The sequence below is a fragment of the Lepisosteus platostomus genome, chromosome 7 (assembly GCF_059453375.1).
Source record: "Lepisosteus platostomus isolate fLepPlt1 chromosome 7, fLepPlt1.hap1, whole genome shotgun sequence".
Taxonomy (NCBI): Eukaryota; Metazoa; Chordata; class Actinopteri; order Semionotiformes; family Lepisosteidae; genus Lepisosteus; species Lepisosteus platostomus.
Window position 1 is genome coordinate 17292642 of NC_142617.1, and position 25405 is coordinate 17318046.

Genomic DNA, 25405 nt, shown 5'->3' on the forward strand with positions numbered 1-25405 from the left:
CCCAGGATACGAACCAGCAACCTGCCAGCCACAGGTGCAGATCCTTAGCCACCGAGCTACCGCACTGCCCCCACACTAGAGCCACTACACAGCTGATCAGGTAAAGATGTAAGAAATTGCTTCACCAATTTTACTTCTGAGAATCTTAAGGTACAGTAGACCAGGTCCTGGTACAGGCCCCCAGTGGAATTTAACTAAGACAATGGGGTTAGGACCACTGGTTTTACAGTGTCAAAACTTCTTTAATGATAAAGTAGTCAGGTCCTTGATTTATGTATGGCACCTCTTACATACTGTAAGTTTCCCCGGTCAGCATACTACAGGGGCGGAGCAGTTGCTCTTTGGCTAAGGCTCTGCGCCTGTGACTGGAAGGTTGCTGGTTCAAATCCCACAGCTGGCAGAGGAATCCTACTCTGTTGGGCCCCTGAGCAAGGCCCTTAACCCTAACTGCTCCAAGAGTGCTGTACAATGGCAGACCCTGTGCTCTGACCCCACGCTTCTCTCCTTGTCTGTGTCTCCATGGAGAAAAGCTGGGGGATGCAAAAAGCTGAATTCCTAATGCAAGAAATTGTATAGGGCTAATAAAGAAACATTATTATACTAGCTGATCCAAAAACACCACTTACAGCAACCTGGGATCCTCAGAGATCTCCAATTCCTTGTCTGACTCGGCACAGCCTTGCTTAGCTTCAGAAACATCAAGCTATAATGTGGTAATGTTACTGCTGGACAGATCTTTATTCCCTCAAAAACCACAGTGAAGGCCAGAAAGGCTTTCAAATGGTCAGCTTTAACCTGCTTTAAAGAATCGATATGTACTTTGTCAGCATTAATGGAGCCTCTTGAAAACCTGCAAATAACCTGTTTATGTGCTGTACCCGCTTGCTGTCTGACATGGTTTTGGATGATGCAATAATTTTATTCTCCACTAGTTATTATAGGAACTGATCAGACAATCACGGGTAATGAAATTGGGTGCTAATAAATCCTGAGGAATAAGGACTTCTCTTAAGGATCTGATCAGACCCAACATGAGAGCACTAATGACTCCCTTTGATCAAAATGCCTTGATCAACACAGGTTCCTTAATTTGTCAGTGAATCAGGAATAAACTCAAGCCTCTTCATAAACACAATTTAATCTCTCTTTTACAAATAATTTACTTTAGAATGGATATTGTTTTTATTGAAAATATTAATCACCTGCAAATATAAAAACATTGGACTACAAATAAAAATATTAAACATTTCTCAACATAGTTATTGATTTAATGTGCAGACTATCCACACATAAAATTCACACCACCTTCTAAAAGTAATCATAACAATCAGCAAGGTTAATACTGAAGTGATGAACACAAGGAAGTTAAGACAATACGAAATACAAGGGACATGTGAAATCACACCTTTTTTCACAAAATAAGCAGTGGTCATAAGGAGAGATTGAACATGTAACCACAATAATAGTCCCAATATTACTTAGCCACACTGAGAAGTACTATATGTACAGTATCATGGTTTTCAAAACGATTTTCTTTGCTTCAATGAATGCTGAACTGCACTGCAACAGCACAGGTTTTACAGACACAAAGGGGAAGGGAAATTATTTGAAAGACAGCCCTGAAGATTATTGTCAGCTAAAAAGATGTAAATAATGATGGGCATGCGGTAAATTATTACGCATTTACAGTAGATGCTAACGCTGCTTCCTTTTTGGACCTCAGTCCTGTAACACAACAGGAAATCAATCCTGTTTATTCAACTAAACCAGATCACCGTTCAAACAGAACTTTGTAGGCATGAAAGAAATTAATCAGCACCATCTGACTGTTTACATATTTAACTATACTTAATCAGTTCAAATGGAATTTGCCAATTAATGCACCACCTTAGAGTCTCTCAGGCTGAACTTATTGATTTTAACAGTGAGACCAAACCTCTTCAGGGAGAACAAATTCTTAGATCTCAAAATTCAATAAAAAGACTGAGCCAATTAAAATAAAATACACAAGATACATATAATGAGTTTTTGATTAGATTCAAATCAACATCACAATGGAACAAAATAATAACATAAGGCAATTTTAAGGATGACTACAAACAAATGATTTTTAAAGTATTTCCAGACAGCAAATGCATACTGTAGTATTTCTAATTTAGTACATAAATATCACACCTTACACCCCTTTTCATTCTCAAAATGATATACTACATTAGGCATGATTTACTTCATTAATTCAACAGCTACAATATGGTTAATTCAAAGAAAGCTGCACAATAATTGAAATCAGCCAATGGGTTAAATAAATCTTCATAGAAATGAAGTTGCCATACTTTATTTCTGTTTTGGACCATCTCAGATGGGAAAATCTGGTTAGAATTCTTCCCAGAAAACTGAAAAATCAGTCAGAAATCTGCCACCCATACTGAAAATACAGCATAAACACACCATGTGAACATAAAGGACAAAGTGCAGGATAGAACACCAATTAAAGTACAAAAGTGCTTAAACTGAAACAGTAAGAACTAAAGGGCAACAGGCAAGACATGTACATATGAAGAAGAATAGAACATTGTAGGACAAAATTCTAAATTGAATCCCCAGAGACAAAACACTATGAAGAAGGCCTTCCTATCAGATTATCTGATAAAATATTTTCATCAGGTCTTGCAGGATTAAGATGACTAAGGACTACTGAACACAGAAGTTTGATGAAGGAATCCTGGGGACAATTTCATCTTGCAATTAATCAGTGCAGTTTTACAATGATGAAAACAAGCTTCCAAAATGCGATGAATTAAATCAAATAACCCAAATAAGAGCAACATAGAGCAGCACATACTGTAGCACATAGCTTTTCACTAGCTATTCACTTAAAAACACCATTAACTGACAATTATACCCAAAATAACCCAGGAATACAAATACATTGTTTTAATTGTACATTAATCAATGGCAGCAATGCTCTGAATCACTGCTGCCAGTATAACAAAGGTGAAAACAAAAGTTCATACTATGTTACTCTGGAAATAAAAGAAACCTTAATATGCTTAGCTAAGGTACTGTTTTTGGACATTTGGACAGCAGAACTAATATTTTATTAAATGGAATTTACACATTTAAAAAAATGCTGAAATGTAAAAGCACATGATATTCGCCATATTACTTCAGAATCGTACAGGACAGAAACATCTAAAATTGAAAACAGAGATGTCTCTCCTCGATCACTAAAATTTTATTTCACAAAAAGAGCATTGAGAAGGATACAGTGAATCGGGAATAAATGCTTTTTAAGCCGGAGATGCTCAACTTACCCATACAGCGTATTTAAATATTAAATACACTGAATTATACCCCTGACACAAATAATATTTTGTCAAAAAGAAAAATTTGTGCTCTCCTCCTCTTTCACAAAAACTTCTGCAATGTGGGAATGCAGCTTGCTAGGGGTCAGAAATGTTCGACTCTAGCTGTATGCTTTAAACAGAAGCCACTATCGAGTGAGATGAAGAGCAGCAAGCAGAAAGCAACAGATCAATAGACCATTCTGATTAAAGTGATCCGATCTGCAGGCTGTGATGTTAGCTGATGTACGGAAATTGATGAATAGTGAAGAACAGCACAAGAATTAAAAAAAAATTGATAATATCAAAGTAGAGGACATATTGAACAAAATTAATAAAGCAAATCATTTGGGTTTGGGGTTATTAAGATAACCTTTAAAACTATAATCACCAATAAAAAAATCATTAGATTTATTGGTTCTAAAATTTATAAATTCAGGCTTTATTCCCACTTTTCTCTAGTCACTAAATTTGCACCTATTCAGACCATAAGAACATAAAATTGGTTACAAATGAGAGGAGAGGATTTGACTTATTTCACCTTCTTCTTTATCCAATTCTCGAAAGAACTCAGGGAGTCAGAATGTCTGGATCATTAGCTCCAGACTCCCAGTCCCCTTTGTCTAAAACAATTGCCTCACGATCTCATTTCTAAATGCACTTCCCTGTAAATTCCACTTACAGTATGTCTTTTTACCGTTGTTTCATTGATGGTTCTGAAGACACCCAATGGGTTGCCAAAACTCTTGAGGATTTTGAGCAATGAATACTTCTTTGTCTTCACTAAAATTGTAATTTAAAAAACTTAAAGAGAATTTTCTTTTATTTTTAGATTTTACATTTTTATTAGCCTGATTAAGATATTCCTTTGAGACGGGGAATACATCTAGTTGCTCCTCTCAGCGTAAATCCCTAATCAGCAAGTTATTTTTTCCCCAATATGGGGTTACTACTCTGCACATGTAATATTTTGCTTCTACATGCCTTTATCACACTTTGAACCAAGCTGGGTTTTCAATTAACAGCAGTGCTGTTTGTAATCAAAGCACAGCAGTTTACGGTCCATTGCTTAATGCAGCCTGTTAACCTGACAATTTGTCTAGATTTAGACAAAACCAGTCTTTGAATTATCTGTTTCACCTGTCCTCCACCTTTTCTATATACTCTGATAAACATACTGTATTCAAGATACTTGTAAAGATAGTTGATTCATAAACACTTGAATCATAGAGCAAAAAAGTGTAAGAACACAAATTTGTGTAAAGTGGAGCTTGAAGAATGGCAGTAATATGAACAAGGGCTCTGACATCATTGATATACACCACAATGCACATCACTTGCTCTTAGGATAGGGGGTCTTTAACACTAATTTGATGGAAAGTTCCAATCCTGCATGTTTTAAAGGCAATCACAAAATTACTAGTTTTTAATTACCTGAAAATATTTATCTACAGTATAATCAACAAGGCAGGTGATTGTTTCAAATAAATGACAGAGATCATTTGGAATGCAAATCTGCAAGATTACCTACACAATATGTTAGACTGGGGATCCTCAGGATTAGGGTTGTATATGAATTCCAAACATGGCTTCATTGTGGCCTTCTGTTTGACAGAGAATGTTTGTGCCAACCAACAGAAAGACGTCTTAAAAGCTCTGAATTAATCAAGTCTACACTAAAAATATATTTAAGGCAAGGAGCATTCAAAGATGTCACCACAAAGGCGAGGAATCTAAGATCGTTTTAGGTGAATATTCTTAATTACAACACCTTCTAAGATAAAGATAATGTATGGTACTTAGCACCTACTGCAACAAGAAATTACAACATTAATTTCTGAGAAAGAGCAAAGCTTTGTTCTTTCTTACATTGGGGCTTAACACTTGTGCCTTGATTCAGAGAATGAACTCTTGACTTCCATTAAACAATAAGTTCAACATCAATTTGCTGTTTCTTACCTCCCGCTTACACTGTGTTCAGACTGTGAAAAGAAGGGAAAACTGTCTTCTAAAATTCCCTTTAATCTCCATGACGCCTGTGGGCTTGAGAATCTAAACTTGGATTCAAATCCGCAGAGACAATGTGAGATTTTAGAGGAGCACCATTCTACCTTTGATATGTAAATACAAATGATGTATAAAAATAATTAAAAAAAACTTTGGGAAGAAACAAAGGGAGCTTCTCATGATTATTAGAATACAGGGAGAATTTTAAACCTCTAGCCTGATCTTTGTATCATGTTTGGATTCAGCTGAAATAGAAAAAAGGGAGCGAGACAAAATGTCAGGCTGGTTTTCAAAGTTATTTGCCAAAAAAATGTCTCCACGTATTTGAAAAAAATAGTGTTACAGTATCTTCTCACGTGACATACTAACATAGTGAAAAAAGTAAGAAAGTATGTGGACTGGGCCTTTATCCCCACAACAGTATCTGGTGCAAGAAAAACTATAACAAATTCTAAAGCACTGCCTTAAAATAACAGCATAAGAACAAGCATGTGTTTGGCTGTTCTGCATTTGTTTCTGCTGTTAAACTTTACTTTTTGAATTCATTGTCTTTGTTTCACAGAATACTTAAATACATATTTAGTCTATTTTAATTAAATGATAATGTTTTTCACTGCAGGCTTTGCCATCTGGTAGGGTCCCACCACGGGAATTCTGCTTCTGTACCAAAGGGTTCATTAACACACACACACATATACCAGATATGGAGTCTGCTGATGTTTACTGCCCTAGATAGATGTGTCTACTGTCACTGTCCCAGAAAACGGTAAACTAAAGCATCAATACTATTAACTTAAAGTATCAGTACTATTAATATTTCAATGATATTAACAAGACAGTAATGCAAAATTTAAGTCTGTTACTAATATATTCAAATTAATAAGTGGAAAGACTACTGTATGCCCAAACAATGGGAGGAATTGAAGGAAGATTGCCTTAATATGAACAAACAAGGAAGTATTTTACAGCAAACAGCACTTTTACACTTGAAATCTTCCAAGGCCTGTGTTTTTCATTTTGTTGGTCCATTGAGGTATACCAGCAGTGAGTGTCCTCTGGTTTTTCAACACTGTTCATCACCTTTACATGGAGTGGAGGGATACTGCCAGAATTCACACCCTGATACTCTGACTTCCCAATCACTTGCTTTAGAGATGGGTAATCTTGTTCATTCTCCACTTGCAGACCTCTCAGGCCATTACACTAATTAAATACACCTTAAACACATAATTATGCACAATAATTATTTGTAATAATGAGGTATTGCCACAAAATGGGTGTGTTTTGAGTACTGTCACCCAAGAAAGTAATAAAACACACCATCCAAATTGTACAGTTAGTATTGCACACTGATTATATTATTTAACTGTATAAGATTATAAGATTTACTGTACAAATTTAATAAGATTTACAAAAAAAAGAACAATTTGCTGGGATGTTTTAATTAAACTTTATAGAATGATCTCCCTCTCCCCAAAAAAGTTAATATTTCAAATAAAACAGAAGAACTAAAGTAAAAACAATACTGTACAAAACACCTGGGCCCTATTCAGAAATGGACACAATACAATACATATAATAAACTAGTAGACAAAAAATTCACATTTTTCCCACATATTTGGTGCTTACAGTGTGCATCATAGTACTTTGTGGATTCCATTTTGTTTTTATTCACAGAATGAGGGAAAAAAGTATTGAAAGAACAGAAAATGACTTTGTTTTAAACTGAAGCAATGTTTTATCAAAGTAAATTTAGACATTTTATTAATGACTGAATAAATTCTCAAAACTGTAATCGTTGTAATTAATAATAATAATAATAATAATAATAATTATTATTATTATTATTATTATTATTATGTTTCTCGTAAATAATAATTTACGAGAAACAGGTTCTTATTACACAGAGAATGTAAATCTGAATATTGAGCATAGGGTGGGTATACAGCAGGTATACAGGCAGGCATTTTCTCTTTGGATTTGCTGGATCTCTATCTACCACTAGAAGTACAGCCTGCGTTCACCATTATCTCAATTAATTTTTTTTCCTCTGATGTTCTATTTTAAAGGATACAAGATTATCCCAATCCTTCTCCTCCATAACTATAGAAAATGTCCCAAAGAAACATTTCTGAATGATTTTATGTAATTCATAAAACATTCTCAACATTTTCAACCACCCTCCTTATTGGAGTACTCAAAACGTGTTAAGATTGCTCATGAACAAAAAGTTTTGACAATTTTTAAATTACTTAAAGATTCATCAGCATTATCAGAATAAAAATCATAAGTAAAAAGGGATTCTTTTTTAATATCGTTTTTTCAGATGCTAGAAAAGTATTTTTTAACCTATAGTATTCAGAAACATCTTCACCATTCCCCTGCACTCCTGGAACAAACCTTTATGGCTCACTGATTCAATATCGGGATACAACCCTTTTGATAGAAAATAATGCAAATTTCAGCACACATCTCCATACCTCAAAACCGCGGGCCCAGTCCTCAATGTTTCTGTTGGTAGCCCAGACACAAAGAACAGTGTTCCTGTTATACTTTAACTTTTTACAGGAACAACTGATTTATCTGCACCTTTTCACTTTTTAAATATATTCTTTACCCTCCCAATTTCAGTTCTTACTCCTTTGTACAGCTAATATATTTTAAAAATAACAAAAGCTCAAAACACTGTAATAACATTATATTCAGAAATTGCAACCCAACCGTAAATTGGATGAAGTGGATAAAAATGGATGGACATTCATCAATGATGAATTAATTGATTTTAGTAAGAACTATGATTCCTGTGTATAACTGTTTCTGTACAATCTAAAATATAATTAAGGGGCACTTGTATTATGGACATACTGCTTCTTCTTAAGTTTCAAACACTTGCTTGTCTACATTACTCATAGTCTAAGCATGGATAGCCATTAGGGAAATCAGGAAGCATTTCCCAGCTGTGATCCATGAAATCCCTTTGGTGTTCACTGTACTTCAGCTGTTAATTACCTTTGGCATTTTCCAGTCCATGTCCTGGAGTACCTCTGTCTTCTGGTTTCCATTCAAAATTAGCTATGTCAGTTTGGCACAGTAAGCTCCCAAATTGAACCATTTGATTGCATTTCTTAAATGATTGAAGTATTTTGACAGTTGAACAAGGTTAGAAACTAGCATGGAAAAAATGCTGAGCACCAGTTCTGTATGCTTTTTTTATTATTTCATTGACCTAGTTCAATTTAACCAATGAACTTCTGCAGCACTAAGATCTTTTACTATGAGAATGTTTGACTGCGTCATTCCCACTGTCAATTATCAAGTAATCAGCTGATGATAAGTGTTGTTTAGAAAGCAACCACTTTCTAAAGGAGAACAGCGATTTTCAAGCAAGTTGAACAAGAGTTCAGGTCTTTATGTTTCTTGGAAATGACTCGCATGACCTAAAGGAGAATACCGGTGAGACAAAATCCTGAGTACAGAAAACAGTTAAAAATCACACCATTGGCTCAATTGACAACTCAGTAAGCTTGGTTACGAGCCAGCCTGAAATGAAAACCAGGGGATTCAAAGACCTTACAGATCACAATGTGGTAGTAAAGAGGGACTCACGGATAGAAGACTTGCAGGGGTCGCTATGGCTGCTCTCGTTAGACTGGTTGCTGGAGACTGAGGACACGCTGGCGCTGCGCACAAAACCAAAAGCAGCGAGCCGTGCAGCAGGCAGGCGTGAATAACCTGGCGGGCGCAGGCCGGACTGACCTGGCTTGGGAAAGTGAGACCTTGTAGGAGTGCCCGGGATGTTCTTCCTCTGGTCCACTATAAGAAGACACAAGACTAAAGTGAGACGCAGTGTTTCATACAGCAATAGTGAAGTCCAACCGATGGGGAGGCTTCCACGCTTCGTGATACAGAGTGAGATGCTGAAAGTAAATAAAAGTCTAGCAAATCCAGCAAATGATAAATTAGATAAAAGAATTGGAGCTAAGCATCAATAGAGCAAAGGTTTCAGAACAACTCTTCTGCTGAAGCAAAAAGGGTTTAGAAGTATTGTGTTGCTTTATTTAGCTTGCAGAAGCTTGACTTTTTCTTATGAAAAGTAATGTAATGGCTGTATTTAAGCACAGCAGTTGTTATATTGTACATTATACTGAACTGATATGGCAAGTTTATGACAGTTCAATTGATATGATGGATGCAAATCATGGCTGTAAATACATAAATGAACTGAATGTTGGTTCCAATTTTGAAAAAGTGTTCAGCTATAAGACACTGAATTTGACTCAACAAAGGTTCAAAGTTGATTCGGTTCACAACTCCCATTCAATCTTTTATTTGAAATGAAATGACAATCACATACCAGGAAAACTTTAAAATTTCATCTGTGTTCTGCTAAAAAAAAGTTTACACATAAAGTTTACTTTAGATTCTAGTCACCTTTAAGACTTGTCTAGCTTCTTACTGTGCTGCTCCCCCTGGAATACTCTTCATAAATGACGAACTGTTTGGAAAACAGTAGGGAAGATGGGAAGCTACCAAAATAAATCTTCTCAAAGACAGTCTACTTGACTGATCCCAAGATACCCATAAGAAGATCGTGAGGTGTATACTTAAGAGACTGAATTCCATGGGAAGGATGAATTACCAAGACTCAGTTCAAGTCTCTCATTTTTCTGTTACCTCAGTGCTTTAAGAACAACAAGAAAGATTGAAAATAAGGAGAGACACTTCATTCTTTCCTGTTTGTAAATAGTCTTAAGATTCTTGAAAGGTCCCAATACCTTGTGGTAGCATCTACCACATACCTGTACTCATGACTGTATATTCTTGATGAAAGTTCAGTGTTACTCCATTTACAATAACTATGACTATAAACTGCCTTCATATGCAATTTCGATATGCATGTAAGGTACTTTGTATATACTGTAACATTTAAAGTTTAATAAATTAGAATATTTTTAGATATGGTCCATATAGTTCATCTTCCTCATTTGGTTATAAGCAGCTTGTTCATTTAAAATAACATCTACATGTAGCTGTGTTTTAAAGATTCCAGAACATTTGCAGTTACCAGCATGCAGGATTGTGCATTCCCGGCACCTAAGACTGCATAAAGAACTGCCTCCTATCTACATCCCTAAGTACACTCTCTCTTTAATGTCCATTTCCATTACACTCATTTTTGATCCTGAAGCAGGCAAGTGAGTTGACTTTCAAAATCTTAAAGACTCTGAATGGTTCCAAAATACTAACTACTGCTCTGAAAGCATCTGTAAGCACCGAGCTCTACTGGAACTCCTTTATCATACATGCATCATTTTTGTTTTCAAATGTAGATGCAGTGTAGTTACAAAAATGTTCAGTTGCAAGAAAAAGTTTGTGAACCCTTTGGAGTGACCTGGATTTCTGCATTAATTACTCATAAAAATGTGATCTGATCTTCAACTAAGTCACAATAATAGACAAACACAATCTGCTTAAACTAATAACACACAAACAATTGTGATTCTTGTCAGTACTGAACACATCATTAAAGCAATGACAGTCTAAGTTGGAAAAAGTATGTGAACCTAGACTAATGACTTCTCCAAATGCTAATTGGTGGTGTGGGTTGGAGGTGCCCTGCCCTATAAAAAAGAAACACAAAGGTTGGTTACTGACAGAGTCTGCTCTTATCAAGAAAGAGTTCATGTGAACCATGCCCTGATCATAAGAAATATCAGGGGAACTTAGAAGAAGAATTGTAGAGATGCATACTGTAAAGCTGGAAAATCCCTGGGTGTTCATCAATCCACAGTAAGATAAACTGTCTACAAATGGAGGAAATTTTGTACCGATGCTACTCTCCCTAGGAGTGGGCGTCCTGCAAAGATCATGGCAAGAACACAGTGTGCAATTCTGAAAGAGGTGAAAAAGAACACTAGGGTAACAGCAAAGGACCTGCAGAAATCTCTTGAACTTGCCAAGGTCTCTGTTCATGTGTCCACTATAAAAAAAACACTGAACAAGAATGGTGTTAATGGATGGACACCACAGAGGAAACCACTGATCTCCAAACCAAAAAACACATGGCTGCACGTTTGCAAAAGACCACCTGGATGTTCCACGACATCAATGTTCTATAGACGGATGAGACAAAAGTTTATCTCTCTGGCAGAAATGTGAAACGCTATGTTCGGAAGGTGAAAAAAAGCACCTCATCCCAACTGTGAAGCATGTGGAGGGAGCATCATGGTTTGGGTATGCTTTGCTGCCTCAGGGCCTGGGCAGCTTGTTATCATAGAGGGAACAATGAATTCAAAATTGTATCAAGAAATTTTACAGGAGAATGTCAGGGTAGCGGTCCATCACCTGAAGCTTAATAGAAGTTGGGTGATGCAACAAGACAATGATCCAAAATGGAGAAGTAAATCAACAACAGAATGGCTTAAACAGAAGAAACATTTGTGTTCTGGAATGGCCAAGTCCAGACCTCAACCTAACTGAGATGCTGGGGCATGACCTGGAGAGAGCTGTTCACGTAAGGAATTCCAGAAATATTAATGAACTGAAACAGTTTTGTAAGGAGGAATGGTCTAAAATTCCTCTTAACTGTTGTGCAAGTCTCGTCAGCAGCTACAGGAAACATTTGGTGGAGGTTATTGTTGCTAAAGGAAGTTCTACCAGTTACTAAATATAAGGGTTCACATGCTTTTTCCAGCCTGGACTGTGAATGTTTAAACGATGTGTTCAATATTAACAAGAAGCAGTACAATTGTTTGTGTGTTATTAGTTTAAGCAGATTTGTGTTGGTCTATTATTGTGACTTATTGTAGTGGAAGATCAGACCACATTTTTTATGAGTAATGCAGAAATCCAGGTCATTCCAAAGGGTTCACAAACTTCTTCTTGCAACTGTACCTACAATGATCTAAATGTATCCCTCCACTAATAGTTTTGTGACCACCAAAGCTAGGTGTTTAAATAATGAGGGTCAGGAACAGGGAGATTTTCTCTAAAAACAACAGAAGTTCCAAACAACAGGATGCCATTCGGCTCACATAGCCCATTTGGTAGTTAGCAGTTCACTGATCCAAGGATCTCATCCAGCATGTTTTTTGAAAGAAGCCAGGGTATCATCTACATGGCTGAATGACTTGCGCCCCCGGTTCATGTTTCATTGTTCTTTCTGAAGAAATATCAGTCTTCTGTGGGGCAGTAAAGGGGTGCAGTGGTTACCTTGATGCCTCACAGCACTGGAGTGGTGCTATTTGTATGGTTTGTATGTTCTCCTTTTGTTCATACAGTTTGTGTTTCCCTGACGTGCTCTGGTTTGCAACCACATCCTCCAAAGATTACCACATACAAATCCAAAGACATACTGTACTGGTTGATTAATTGGCTCTATGGAAAAGTATCCCTGGTGTTTGTGACTGTGCTCAGATTTTGGCTTTTGTAGGCACTTTCACTCTGAAGTGTGCAAAAAGAGAGATAAACGCCAATTGAATTGTCGAGTGACATGACGCACTTTAAATTATACCAACGCTAAGCCATGTGATTCGATGGAGCGAGTGCGCCCATCACTTTGGTACTTCTAGTTTCTAGAACAGCCACTAGATAGCGCATGGTTTTTTATTTGGAGCACCTAGAGTCAATTGCAAGCGAGTTGTTTCAGATTGTTTTTCATTAGTCACTACTGTTTACCTCCTTCGTAGGGCCTAGGTACTGTACCTACAGTGCCTAATGGGAAATCCGGCACTGGCTAGGGCTCCCCCATGACCCTGAACAGGATAAAGCAGAAATGCATGGATGGATAGTCTTCTGTGTTCAAAACAAAATAAAAAAAAGGTTCTGTTCCCTCCCGAGTAGCAGATTCTAGAGCAGCAATATCTTTCATAACATGGTGACCAGAGTTGTACAAAACACTCTAAATGAGCCCCTATTAGTGTGTTATATAATACAATTATATTATAATACAATTAATATATAACATTATGTAAATCTTTTGCTCTTAACCTAGGTTTTGTTTCCCCATATTGTCAAGATACACATAATTTGAGTTTCATTAGTAGCCTCTGTTTGCTCAGCATTTCCCATTTTGTATTTATAGCTTTTAACATTTTTTATTACTTACTTTCAAAACCCCGCACTTAACATTAAACGTGATCCCAGGTGTTTGCCTAGACTTGAATTTTATCTAAATCTTTTTGCATTTCATTTGCTGCTTCTACAGTATTTGTTAATTCTCCTAATTTGGCATCATCTGCAATGCTCATTGAATATCTTTAATGTTCAAACCATTTCATCAGACATGTCGCATTTTGGCTTCTTTTTTTAAACGATTCCTTTACAGTAATCCACTGCTTTATTGCAAAGGTGCCGCCTACATCTTAATGCTTCTTTCAAACCATTGAATAATGTAATTCTTTAGCACTTAAGTCCCATTTCAGGGATCTAAAACTGGCATATATATAATTATAACAATTAAAATGAATTGTACAAAAGGCTGCTGAGATGAAATGTAGTAATACCGAGAAAAGGGGATTAATAAGAAACATACAATGTGGGTTATATAGATTTCCTTGTCATCTGGACTCCCACTGCTTGTGAGGAGTAAAAGGCTTAAGTGTCAGTATCGGTAAAAGATTGGGTCTTAGAATTTACTACTCTTGGAGGTGGGGGCTATTACTGCTAAAAGAATTACCATCAGATAAAACCTATGAAAATCTCGCTGAAGCTCATGGGAAGGAAAGGATTGCATTATTTCTATTACACTTTAAAAAGAGGTGGGCTTATCAAACCCCCTCACATACTTAATCAATTGGTGCTGCTGTCCTATGCCATTTACTTTTAATAGCTGAAGGATATCCATTTTCCAGATCAGCTTGTGGGGAGGCAGTAACAGTCCTGTTTTTGTGTTTTTCAGGTTTTTGAAAGAGGTGCAGGTCTTGTTTTCTTGGCGACTGGTGGTGCAGATCTGATTATTTCACAGTCTGGTCACATTCGAGGGATATTAATGTATGTTAAAGCAATGAAGACTTTGAAACAAATGATAAAGATCTAGTTTGATTAAAAAAAAACATTTAGCCTGAGGCTGGTAACATTAGTAGCTGCTGTTTATTGAGAACAGCAGAAAAAATACTCATAACACTTTGCAGCCAAAATAGGTTTATGCCAATTTTCCTTAGCCGATTGGATTTCAGTGATAAACGGCAATATTTTGCAGGAAAGGACTTGATAAAATTACCTGGCTTAAGTCTCAATAATGCATACCCCCTTTAAATGCTCAGTTTACCACTGAAATATACTGATATTCTTGTTCTTCTATCCAGGAAAGAGCACTGAAAAGTTAACAGTATTTCTACAGTTTTAAATGAAGAAGTTCAGGTGTGACTGATCTTATAGTGCTGAAAGAACAGCTCCCCAGGCAGAATTCAAAAGCTGGTGTAACAAAGGCTACACAAATTTTCATTCTGTGTGAGAAGTACAGGCCACCGTTCCATAACTTTTTTATTTACTATCAGAAAGCTTTTTGTTAAAAGAGTGAATTTTGTAGTTATATAAGAATTTACACTTTGTCACATCCTTACAATGGCTATTATGCTGTATTTTACATTTCTATTTAATAATTTATTACATAAAATTATATCAACATGCATTGTACTGGTACTGTTTATGACGTAAACATTTTCACATAAAATGGCAGGAGCAGCATGAGGTATCAGACAGCAGAGATGAAAGGCTAGACTAAAGAAAGTCACAGCTCCAAGCACAACACTCCGAGTCCATCTGTGTGCCTTGTATATTTTACTTTCTTTTTGAAGGCAATGATCACAGAGAGCAGTCCTATTGACACCACTCAGGGGAGCTACCAGGAAACAGACCATGACTGCTCTAAATCAAACTGATGTGACTAATAAATACCCGCTTCTAGATATGTCAGGCTTTCTAAATACAGTACATGAGAATATGCATCATCTAAATCTCCCAAAACATGCTAATTAGGTCTACTGAGAAAATTATCCCAGCCAGGAGGTTGAATATTAACTATCCATATCCCTTTCGCTTTCTGAATCACTCAACACAGCATATGACACTGCTGGCTATTTAAATAATCTCACTACCACCTACTGCACAAGAAAATATATTCTCCCATTCATCATAAGGTTTCTGCCAGTGCACATTTTGCTATGACTTCTAAAGCAATCAATCCACTTGGAAGGCAAATGGTAAATTGAAGAATCTAAGCATGCTTGCATCTTGTCCATTGTTTCAGTAGGAAACTTTGATGGGGAAAAAAAAATCATTAGGAGGCACCCAAGGACTTTTATACAGTACAGAAATATATAACAAATCTCCAGTTGTGGAAGAAATAGAAGAAGTTCAGACAACAATGTGGGAAACAAAGATGACACTGTTCAGGTTGCAGTGGAACTGGTTAAGGATGAGTCACATAAAAGGTTAAAAGCAAAAACAAATAAAACTCTGTCAGTAAAAGTGCTTATTCAGAACAGGATTCAGATTGAGCTCCTATAATCCAAATGCTACCGTTTCTATTCATGAGTTAACTTTGCTGTTTCCGTGGTCAACAATGTATTAAGAATCTACTTAGTTACTTAGAAGTACATTTCAAGAATGCTTCCAACAATACCCAACAGAAAGAACAGAAAAGGACCACATCTTATAAATTGTCTTCATTATTCAATGGCTTTGAGGTTTACATGTGTACAGTATGTGTGCATTGCCCTAGCTCTAAAAAGTTATCTCATTTACATGGAAAAAGTCTGTGTGGTATTTATGCAGTTAGCACAGCAATACAGTGGTTACCATTGGTGCCTTGCAGTGCTAGGGTCCTGGGGTGCATTCTGCATGGAGTTGGTATGTTCTCCAGTGTTCACATGTGTTTCCTGTGGGTGGTAGGAACCTACATACTGGTATGTTAAGTGGCTTCTGGATAAACTGTCCCTAAGTGCGTGTGTGTGTCCGTGTGTCCACCCTGCAATAGCATCTCATCTAGGGTGTACCCCGCCTTCCCATTGCTTGCTGGGATAGGTTAGTATTTCAATGGAGAAACTATTTCTGTGAGAAAGATACATTCTTGACAAATATGCTATTGATTGTAACAAAAGCTTTGAACATTCCTGGATTAAACAAAATCTGTTTATTATTCTGCACAAATAATCCACATGGACTTTTCTTAGAATTTTTTCCATTAATGAACACCCCCTTCCTGAGCTTGTTGTCCTGAGTTTCATGAGACCAGAAGCAGATTTCCTCTTTAATAGCCTCACAATCACTAAAGTTAAATGTCATTTTTAACTTCAACAAGCTACAGGGAGACGACAAGTGTCCAATAAACATTCAATTTTGGGTCGGGTGTCAAAGAAGTCACAGGCTTCTGGTTTCCTTGATGAAAATACAAATTATTAATATGTCACTGAATGCTGTTCAGTTTTGAGACCAGTGGGATTCATTAAACATTGCAATGTGTAGAAAATACATCTTCATGCTAAAAAAATGATAATACCAAGAACATCCATATGTAAGAATACAAAATAAGTCTTAATATCGATATAGAAGCAAACTTTCCTCAAGAGAAAGGATTTGTGAAGAGTGAAGGGCTTTCCTCATTTATTTTTTTCAGTCTAGAAAAAATGTGGTTCTTAACTATTTCTGTTTTATATTATCACTGGACAGCTTTAAAGATAAAACATTTTTTTAAAACTGCCTTCATTTGTAAATTTTAGAATTAAACATTACAAGGCAATTTAATTTGGCTTTTGGCTTTTATCATACACTTGTATAACACACTCCCTCTGTATGGCACATACCTGATATATAGCAAGAAATAATGTTGATTATTATATTGTAAAATAGCACACAGTGCAACATAAATAATGAAAATGAGTATCAAATTGATTAACCAAACTGACCCTGTGCTTCTCCTCGGTAACATTCACAATGGGTAAGGGACAATGGGTCATGTAGGAGCATCACAAGAGCAATCATGAAAAAATACAATTGTTTTTACAACATCCTGAGCGCCGTGTCATTATAGAAACAAAATAATTGTAAGACAAAACAATATTCATTTGAAAAGAATGGACAGAACCTGCGTATAGCTCTAAATTTAGTTTTACAAACAGCAAAATGTGAAACTATAAAGTATTACAATCGTTAGAATAATCAGAATTAGACATAATTAGACATAATGAAAAGGACAGGGATATCTGTCTGTGTGTCCCACAAAATATCAACTTCCAGTTCCTCTCTGTATTGTTTTGTCCCCTATACATTCTCATGGATCTGACACTGCTTTGCACTGTGTCTGTTTTGCCTCTGATGTGAATGGCAAACATTGCTACAAAATATAATGCCTTACTGCATAATTAAATGCAACGTTAGGTGTGAATAAACAATAAATCTTTGGAGCACATAAACAAGATTCAATAAGCATTTCCAGAAGCAATATTGTAATACAATTTTTTTTCCATGTGAGGCAGGTCCTTTTTATACCGAGCTTAAATTCCTTTACATAAACTAATATGCTGTTCTTTAAAATATGAAAATTACAGAACAGACCAAAGTACTACATTACATGTTAAGTCTCAGTCACTCAATTGGTTGTAAAATCCATAAATCATTCAGCTGATACTCTCATGCGTCACTATTAATTTATTAAGAACCTATGATTAATTGCATTAATTAAATTAAATGGAACATTGATACCAATTTGATATAAATCAACGCACTTCTGAATCCACTATGCAGCCAATGCAATTTCAAGATGGAGGACAATGAATGCGCAATAAAAAACACATGCAAATTATCGCTTCAGTCTGCCAGACATGGACATATTGCAAATAGATGCAAGTAAAACAATACTTAAGAAATTTAAAAAATACTTCCAAGAAAATGAAAGTATTTACAAAGAAACAATATAGAAAATCAGAAAGTCTTAGGGGTTTTGTAGACCCTAATAATTACTTCTTGTGATATAGATAAACAAGAAATAACCCTCATTGTCGGGCTGTAGAGCCTGCTTGGAGAAGAGGGAAGATCGTGAGGAGAGAACAAGGCTCTACTGGAGTCACTCTGTCTGGCAGGGTTACAGCTGTGAACAGTACAGGGATTTATTTCATGTTTCCACTTTTGCCCTGAGGATTAAATTAATGCTGGAGTTTTTATAGTCTCAGAAGTGGAGTAAATCTGGTAGAAATCAATGCAATTTGAAGTCAGGAAATTCAAAAACAGACTTCTTCAAATTTTAGTTCAGAAGACTTAACTGAGAAAAAAATAACTGGTGAACATAGAGTAAATGCAGTATTTTGCCTATTTGCCTTATTTGCCTTAATTAAGCTGAAACGTTTTCACCATGTGGTTATACAAACATGAAATATCAATGGAAGGAAATATTCAAATTTTTTAATAGGTCGGCACTTCAAAGACAATGGGTGCCCACTGATAAATTACAAGGGCTTAATACTGTACATATGCATTAAGTGAACGTATGAAACCCTATAACCAATAAGTAAATAAAAAATCTATTCTCTTTCTCGGAATAATAAAAACCGTGGGCTCATGTCACATCTGGATAAAAAACCTGGACACTTTAACCACTGAATTTGAATAAGATGAATATTAACAGTGTGCTTCTGAGGTTAGATATCATAATAAAAAAAGGCAGGTCCCAGATATGCCTAAATTCTTTGGAAAATAGTTGACTGATGAAATTTAGAACACAAACAAGTAGGATGGACCTGAGGATACAAACAAATAGATATATGCAGTACATATATAGACATAGTTCAGGTGGGTAGCTGCGTCAGCATGCGTAAGCTGCAAAGGAACAAGTAATAGGTTTATTTTATGCTGAAAAGAGAAGAAAGAAAACGTAACGTTTCGGCTGTGGAGCCTTCTTTGAGTGTGCGCATATATAGACATACTTGTACGTGCACTTCAGAGATTCCACCATAAAGAATCAAGAAACACGAACATTATAGAAGCTGCCCTGCGTCAGCACTTATGTCACAAGGAAGTACAGTGCTGTAGGTGTCAAATAATCTGTGGGTCTGAACCAATTCCAGGGGAACAAATAAATGTTCTATAATTCTCTTCTGCCTCAATGGGATTATCAATTTAATTTAAATTAAAATTAAAATTCACATGCATGCTGGAACTTGCAGATGAAGTACAGAACATCTTGTGGCAATGTTTTTTTTAGTGTATCACATTTTGGGATAAGCAATGCCCCCAGGAAATCACAAAGCTAAGACAGATGTCAGATATGGCAAAATTGATTTTGAGTCACAATTTAATTAGCTCATCCCAGTTTAAGAGAGACATATCCCAGATAAAATGAGAACCTCAAAATAATATAACAGCTAAAGCCCCAAGTAATGGCAGGGGCAGAAATAAGAGATCCCACCTATTTTTTTAACATTTTAAATACTGTTCTACTTTTATACTATACAGCTTTTTTCCCTTGTTCATTTCTAGCCAGACATGGCACTAACATTAGAAAGTGTACTAGATGCAATTTCATGAAATCACTATGGAAAATAGGCAGTAAATCACCTTAATTGAGATACTTAATGCTGTATCTCAATTCTAAAGATTATGAAACACAAATGTGTTTAATTTATTTTAGCCAATTTTTTTTAAATTTTCTCCAAGTGAATATTAATATTTCTAGCTTGCTTTTCAAATTAGCCTTAGCTAATTAGTTGAAATGTTTCCACTGGGACAACAAAAAATTGTGATGTATAGCTATGACAGGTAATAATCTGAAAAACCTAATTCAGAAATAAGAACAAATGTAATAGCTAAAATGCAGGAATTATGCTTTGCCAATTGCCAGTATGAAAGTGAATGTAATAGCCAACTTGAATTAAAGTAAAAACAGATTAAGTCCAGAGCTAACCAACAATGCTGGACCCATTTATAGAGCTGGGAGGATGGGAGCAACTTGGGAAAATGAACAGTGTGTATTCTTACACCAATCAGACAGGTATTATAAATTAAATGGACAGTAATCATCCTTTCTATCATCAATTTTAAAAACATGCTCATGAAAATTTCCCATAAGTTATATAACTGGCAAACAGAAATTACAGTATGGGTTTTTGCTGCTGCTGAATCAGATTTTGGCTCATTAATTGCATAAACCAACACGTTGATTAATTCATTTTTCATTATTCATGTTTCCATGCACAGTAGGTCTAGGCACTGCCACTGTGGCAAGGTCAGGTCTTTTTCAAACACAAAGAAAAGGAGATCTCTTTCTTCTCTTTCCTGTGCACTGCAAACAAAGATAAATCAAGCCTTGGCCATTGTTCTCTCACCTGAGGGGTCTGGACAACATTGGGAAGCTGGACTGGCTGCCTGAGTCGGGTGGTTGAAGGACAAGGCTGACCTCTGACCTGCCAACAGCATTCTGGTCTTGGCAGAAGGCAACCTGGTGACCGCACCCAAGCCCAGCTGAGGCCTGAGGACCATAGAGGAGCGAAAGATACTAGCAGGACCAGCCTCGTGTGCACCGAGGTGGGAAATCGTAGAGTCCTCCTGCCCTGGTCCAGCTAGTCCAACATCAGTTCTGCCTGCCTGTGAAACCCACAAAAAACCTTTGAGGGACACTTAAGAACAAGAACAAAAATCAAACACTTCAGACCTGGATGTAGGCTAACATTTACTAGATGAAATGTGTGGAGCTCAGCTCTCCCACAATGATCCTGCAACATTCTTTCTATTTCGAGCAGGCTAAATTCGATTTCAAGGATATGTGACATTTTACCATTTTTTAAACAAACTAAATGAATGAGATGGGAATGTTTCATTAGGAGACTGCAATAAACTGAACCATGTTTTATTTATTAAAAAAAAAATTTTTGCCCTTAAACTACATTTAAATATTTCATTATTAACATTTTGAAATCTGTTTTTGGTGGTTAGGCATTATGATTACCAAATACACAGAGTCAAAACTCCTCTTATTTAGGTACACAGATTAAATGACCAGGCAACTAGAACATAAGCAACTGGCCTGATGCAGAGCCAAGAATACTTATCATGCAAGTGCTTGATACAGTAGGATACCACCTTTTGTCTGTATATTATTCAATCAGTAACCTATTAAGAATTATTTCAACTGTTTCAATTGTTTCAACTAATAACAATTTATTACGCAACTTGAGGGTAACATGAATTCTGCATAATAAATTACTCGGTTGGCTAGTGCAGACTGTTTCTGAAACCACTGACTGAGTGTGGAATTGAGCTATAAAAAAGATCTTCTTTTGAAAATAGTTCAATTAAGGGTTCAGTACGCTCAAACAATGAAATTCTCAGCTGGGAATAAAACAAGAAGGGCTTTTGAGGACTAGGTTTGAGAATCCCTGATTTATACAAATAGAATCTTTAAAAAAATGTCTTACCCCACCACCCACGTCCTGTAAGAGCTTATCGGCCAGCTCTCCATAGAAACTATCCGATTTCCCGACCATCTTGTGGGGAACTGTATGGCTGGGTGGCTTGATTCCAGACACCATTAACCCTGAAGAGTAGTAACGGCCCTTTTGCATTTCATTGCGGTACTTGTCATACAGGAGGTTGGAAGCACTAAGCACTGGAGAGGATTTGGGATCACCGCTCACTGGTTTTGGTTCTTTGGCCAGGGGGCTGGTATAGGTAGAAAGCCTGGAGGGTAGGGTGGCAACATCATAAGCACCATCCAGCTGCTTGACTTGTGGTGTTTTGCGAATGTAGGTTATAATTTTGGGCCTGACGTGTTTTGGCTTAGGGGGGAACTTTGCTTCATTCTTATCCTCTAACTTGCTCCCAGAGCTCGTCTCTGTTTCTCCCCGGTTCAGGAGAGAGGTCCTAGGATGCTGTAAGATGGGTTTGGGGATTCCACTGCTGAGACACACCTTGCTCGGTGGTTTCAGGCCACTGTTTAACATCTGGAGGTTGTCCACTGAAGATCCAGCGGGATGGAGCCTCTCATTGTAAGACAAAACAGGCTCTTTTGAAGTGTTACCAGGTTCCCCGGGCTGTGCTCTGGCACTCACTTTTCCTGGTGAAGACAGGGGTCTTCTTCGCGGCGAGCCTGTGCTTTTGGCTCCTGTTTGGGCCTCAGATGAGGGCTCTGTACATGATTTCTTTCCCAGCTGTTGCTTTTTATCAGCAGTGAATGGGTCTGCCATAGTAACCTCCCCATCACCAGAAACATATTCACCAGAGCCCTGCTTATGAAGGCCTTTAGACTGATCAAATGTGGGGCCTTCTATTATATCTGCATGTCCTTTTAATGACAGACTGCCAGACAGTTCAGCCTGTTCAACGGTGGGTATACCAAAAGATTGAGAAACCCTGAAACTGTCCTTATGACTGGCTTTATGCACTGTGGTTTCAGCACTTGGGGATATTCTGCTCTCCTCTGAGCTGTGTCCTGATGCATTTTGCACCCTGCCAGTGTCAGAAGTATGTGGCCTGGGTTGGACTGATTGATGTGATGTGTCTTCTTCTGAGTCCTTCCCTTGACCCGGTAATGCTGCTGTAGTAAATGAATGCCCCTTCCAAGACCCATCTTTCCAACTGGGATTGGGCTTTCCCTCTGTTATGGCTGAATCTACAGCCTTTTGTTCATGCTGTCCAGATGTTAACTCAGTTACACTTGTCTGTGAATCTGTAAGATCCTCACAGGGGCTCATCTTTATCCTCTGGCCTGAATACCTTTGTTCTGGCTGTGCTTCTGTTTTATAAAGGACTTCCTGAGACTGAAATTTTGAGTTTAGGTTTTGAGCACTATTGTCAGATTGCTTTGTGCTTCCAACGGGAGGGTTCGCAATCATCTGGGATCTCCTGCTCTTCACTGAGGTAGCAACATTGGATAGAAAAGCAAGAGTGTCTTCCGAGGTCATACTGAGTGCTTCAGGTGGAGTGTGCTGAGGATCCACTGTTTGTGTTCTTCTAGAGCTGTCCAGTGTGCTTGCTAAGCCTCTACTGGGAGTTGATGATGCAGAAATGCAGGAAACGATTATATCATTTTCTGAGCTGACCTCAGGTGCCATTTGCCCAGGGCCTTGAGCTATTCTCTTTTTAAATGACAGGGCAGAACACGTGTCGCCTTTTACCTCAATTTTTGCAGCCATCTGAGGAGAAGAACAGGTAGCGTGCTGAGAATAAGCAGAGTCCGACTCCAGGAACATACCTGTACCTTCTTCTTCCAAATAGGCCTCTAGCTCTTGGCATTCCAGCAGCTCAAACTCCTCTAAGTCTGGGTCATCACATTGGGAGTCTGTCCCCCAGATGATGATTTTGTCCTGATCTTCGGTCTGCGACACCAGAGGGGGGATAGTTACAGTATCACCAGTCCCACCTTTACATGTGCCACCCCCGTCCTCATTGCAACTATCTTCTGCTGGGATTTCATTGGCATTGGCATCACCTGAAGTTACAAAGGCCTGCTTATTGTTGTTTTTAATTTCTCCTCTGCTGTCCTGCAGGCTGCTGTCATAAGACCCACCTAACTCGCCCTGTAGACTCATATTCTGTCCGTATGGTGTTCACTTGTTCCGGCAGAAGCTTCCAACAGCTGTGCCTAACTATGAATCCATTAACAGTAGGCTACTGTGAGTGCTTTTTCCCTTAGATTAGGCTGTCGGATTTCACATCTTTCTTGATCTCAAATTAGTGTTCCAGTGCGGCCTTCAGGCAACCTCTCTATTTGGCTGCACTTGACGGCATGATGACAAAAGATAAAGGAGAGCAGTGAAGATTCTGTTAAGTGCCCTTAGTGCAGCAACTGGCCCGTTGACGTGACCTGTAATGATAAGAAAGTGCATCTGTAAGAGAAGCCTGCACCTTGGTATCGTGTAGCATCAAATGTGTCAAGTCTCAGTTGGTCAAAAAAGGGCTACAGTAATAAGATAAGATAAGATCACTTTATCAGCCATATACAATTTCTTGCATTAGGAATTCGACTTTTCGCATACCCCAGCTTGTCCTTAATGAGACACAAACAGAAAGACATGGAGAGAAGCTTGGGGTCAGAGCGCAGGGTTAGCGCTCCTGGAGCAGTTGGGGTTAAGGGCCTTGCTCAGGGGCCCAATGGAGTATGATTCCTCTGCCGGCCATGGGATTTGAACCGGCAACCTTCCAGCCACATGCGCAGATCCTTAGCCATAGTTTGTTGTTAAACTGATAGTGATTGTTGACCTTTGGTGTGACCTCTGTCATTTGGCTGTTGTTTGGTCTAATAGTCACATTATTATACTCAACCACCAGGACACAAGAAATTTTGTACTGAAACAAAAACAAACAGTCAAGCTAGTGCTTTGTTGCACTCTACCGGGAATAATTGTTAGAAAGTCAAGATTAACTACATTTTCAGTGTTTACAGCCACATGTTTTGCCACGTGCTTGTCACTTCTTGTCCAAGTGACACTAACATCTCCAAAGTAGCAGTAGTAGCACTTTCTATCTGTATGATGAAATTTGCCATCACAGGGAGATCATCTGTCAGGTGCCAAACTTTCTTTATCCATAAAAACACCATAGAGATTTCAAAGCATATATAGGTATTTTAGGAGTTATTTCTTCCTTTTCCGTAATGAATCCTATAATGGTACCAAGGCACCGGACATCTGCTTCAGGCAACCTCTCGATTTGGCTGCACATGACGGCAAGATGAGAAAAGATAAAGGAGAGTAATGAAGATCCTATTGAGTGTTCTTAGTGCAGAAACTGGCCACTTGTAGCCAAATTTACAAAACAATGTTTAACAGACATTTAATGGCATGTATGTCATTCAGTAGGATACTTGTTACCTGTAATATAATCAAATGGTATTACAAATCTTGTATCAAATCAAAAGGAAAAACAAAAGAACTGTTATAGCTATGGAGCCTTCTTCAGATGTACATGTGCACATAAACATATGCATGGCGAAATAAGGAACAATCTGAGCTTCAGAATATTTTGGGCTCTGGAAAATGCAGCAATTTACATATGACAGATACCTTCTCAAGCAAGACAAGATGCATGGGACTCATTAGTTCAAGCAAGGCGAGGTGAGACAGTAT

At 37.5% G+C, this 25405-nt stretch overlaps 1 protein-coding gene across 3 annotated transcripts in view; it reads right to left on the reverse strand.

Annotated features, from left to right (window-relative positions):
• The window catches only part of LOC148658414 (microtubule-associated tumor suppressor candidate 2-like), a 209368-nt gene that overhangs the window by 101378 nt on the left and 82585 nt on the right, over positions 1 to 25405 (reverse strand). For 2 of the 3 annotated variants that reach the window (XM_088639559.1, XM_088639560.1), the window contains 3 exons: positions 21758 to 24144; positions 20669 to 20927; positions 8958 to 9164 (listed from right to left, as the gene is read on the reverse strand). In XM_088639559.1, the coding sequence (XP_088495685.1) occupies positions 8958 to 9164; positions 20669 to 20927; positions 21758 to 23869 (2578 nt within the window). In that variant the 5' untranslated portion in view covers positions 23870 to 24144. The remainder of the gene's footprint in view (positions 1 to 8957; positions 9165 to 20668; positions 20928 to 21757; positions 24145 to 25405) is intronic. The other variant, XM_088639561.1, reaches the window with a different exon arrangement.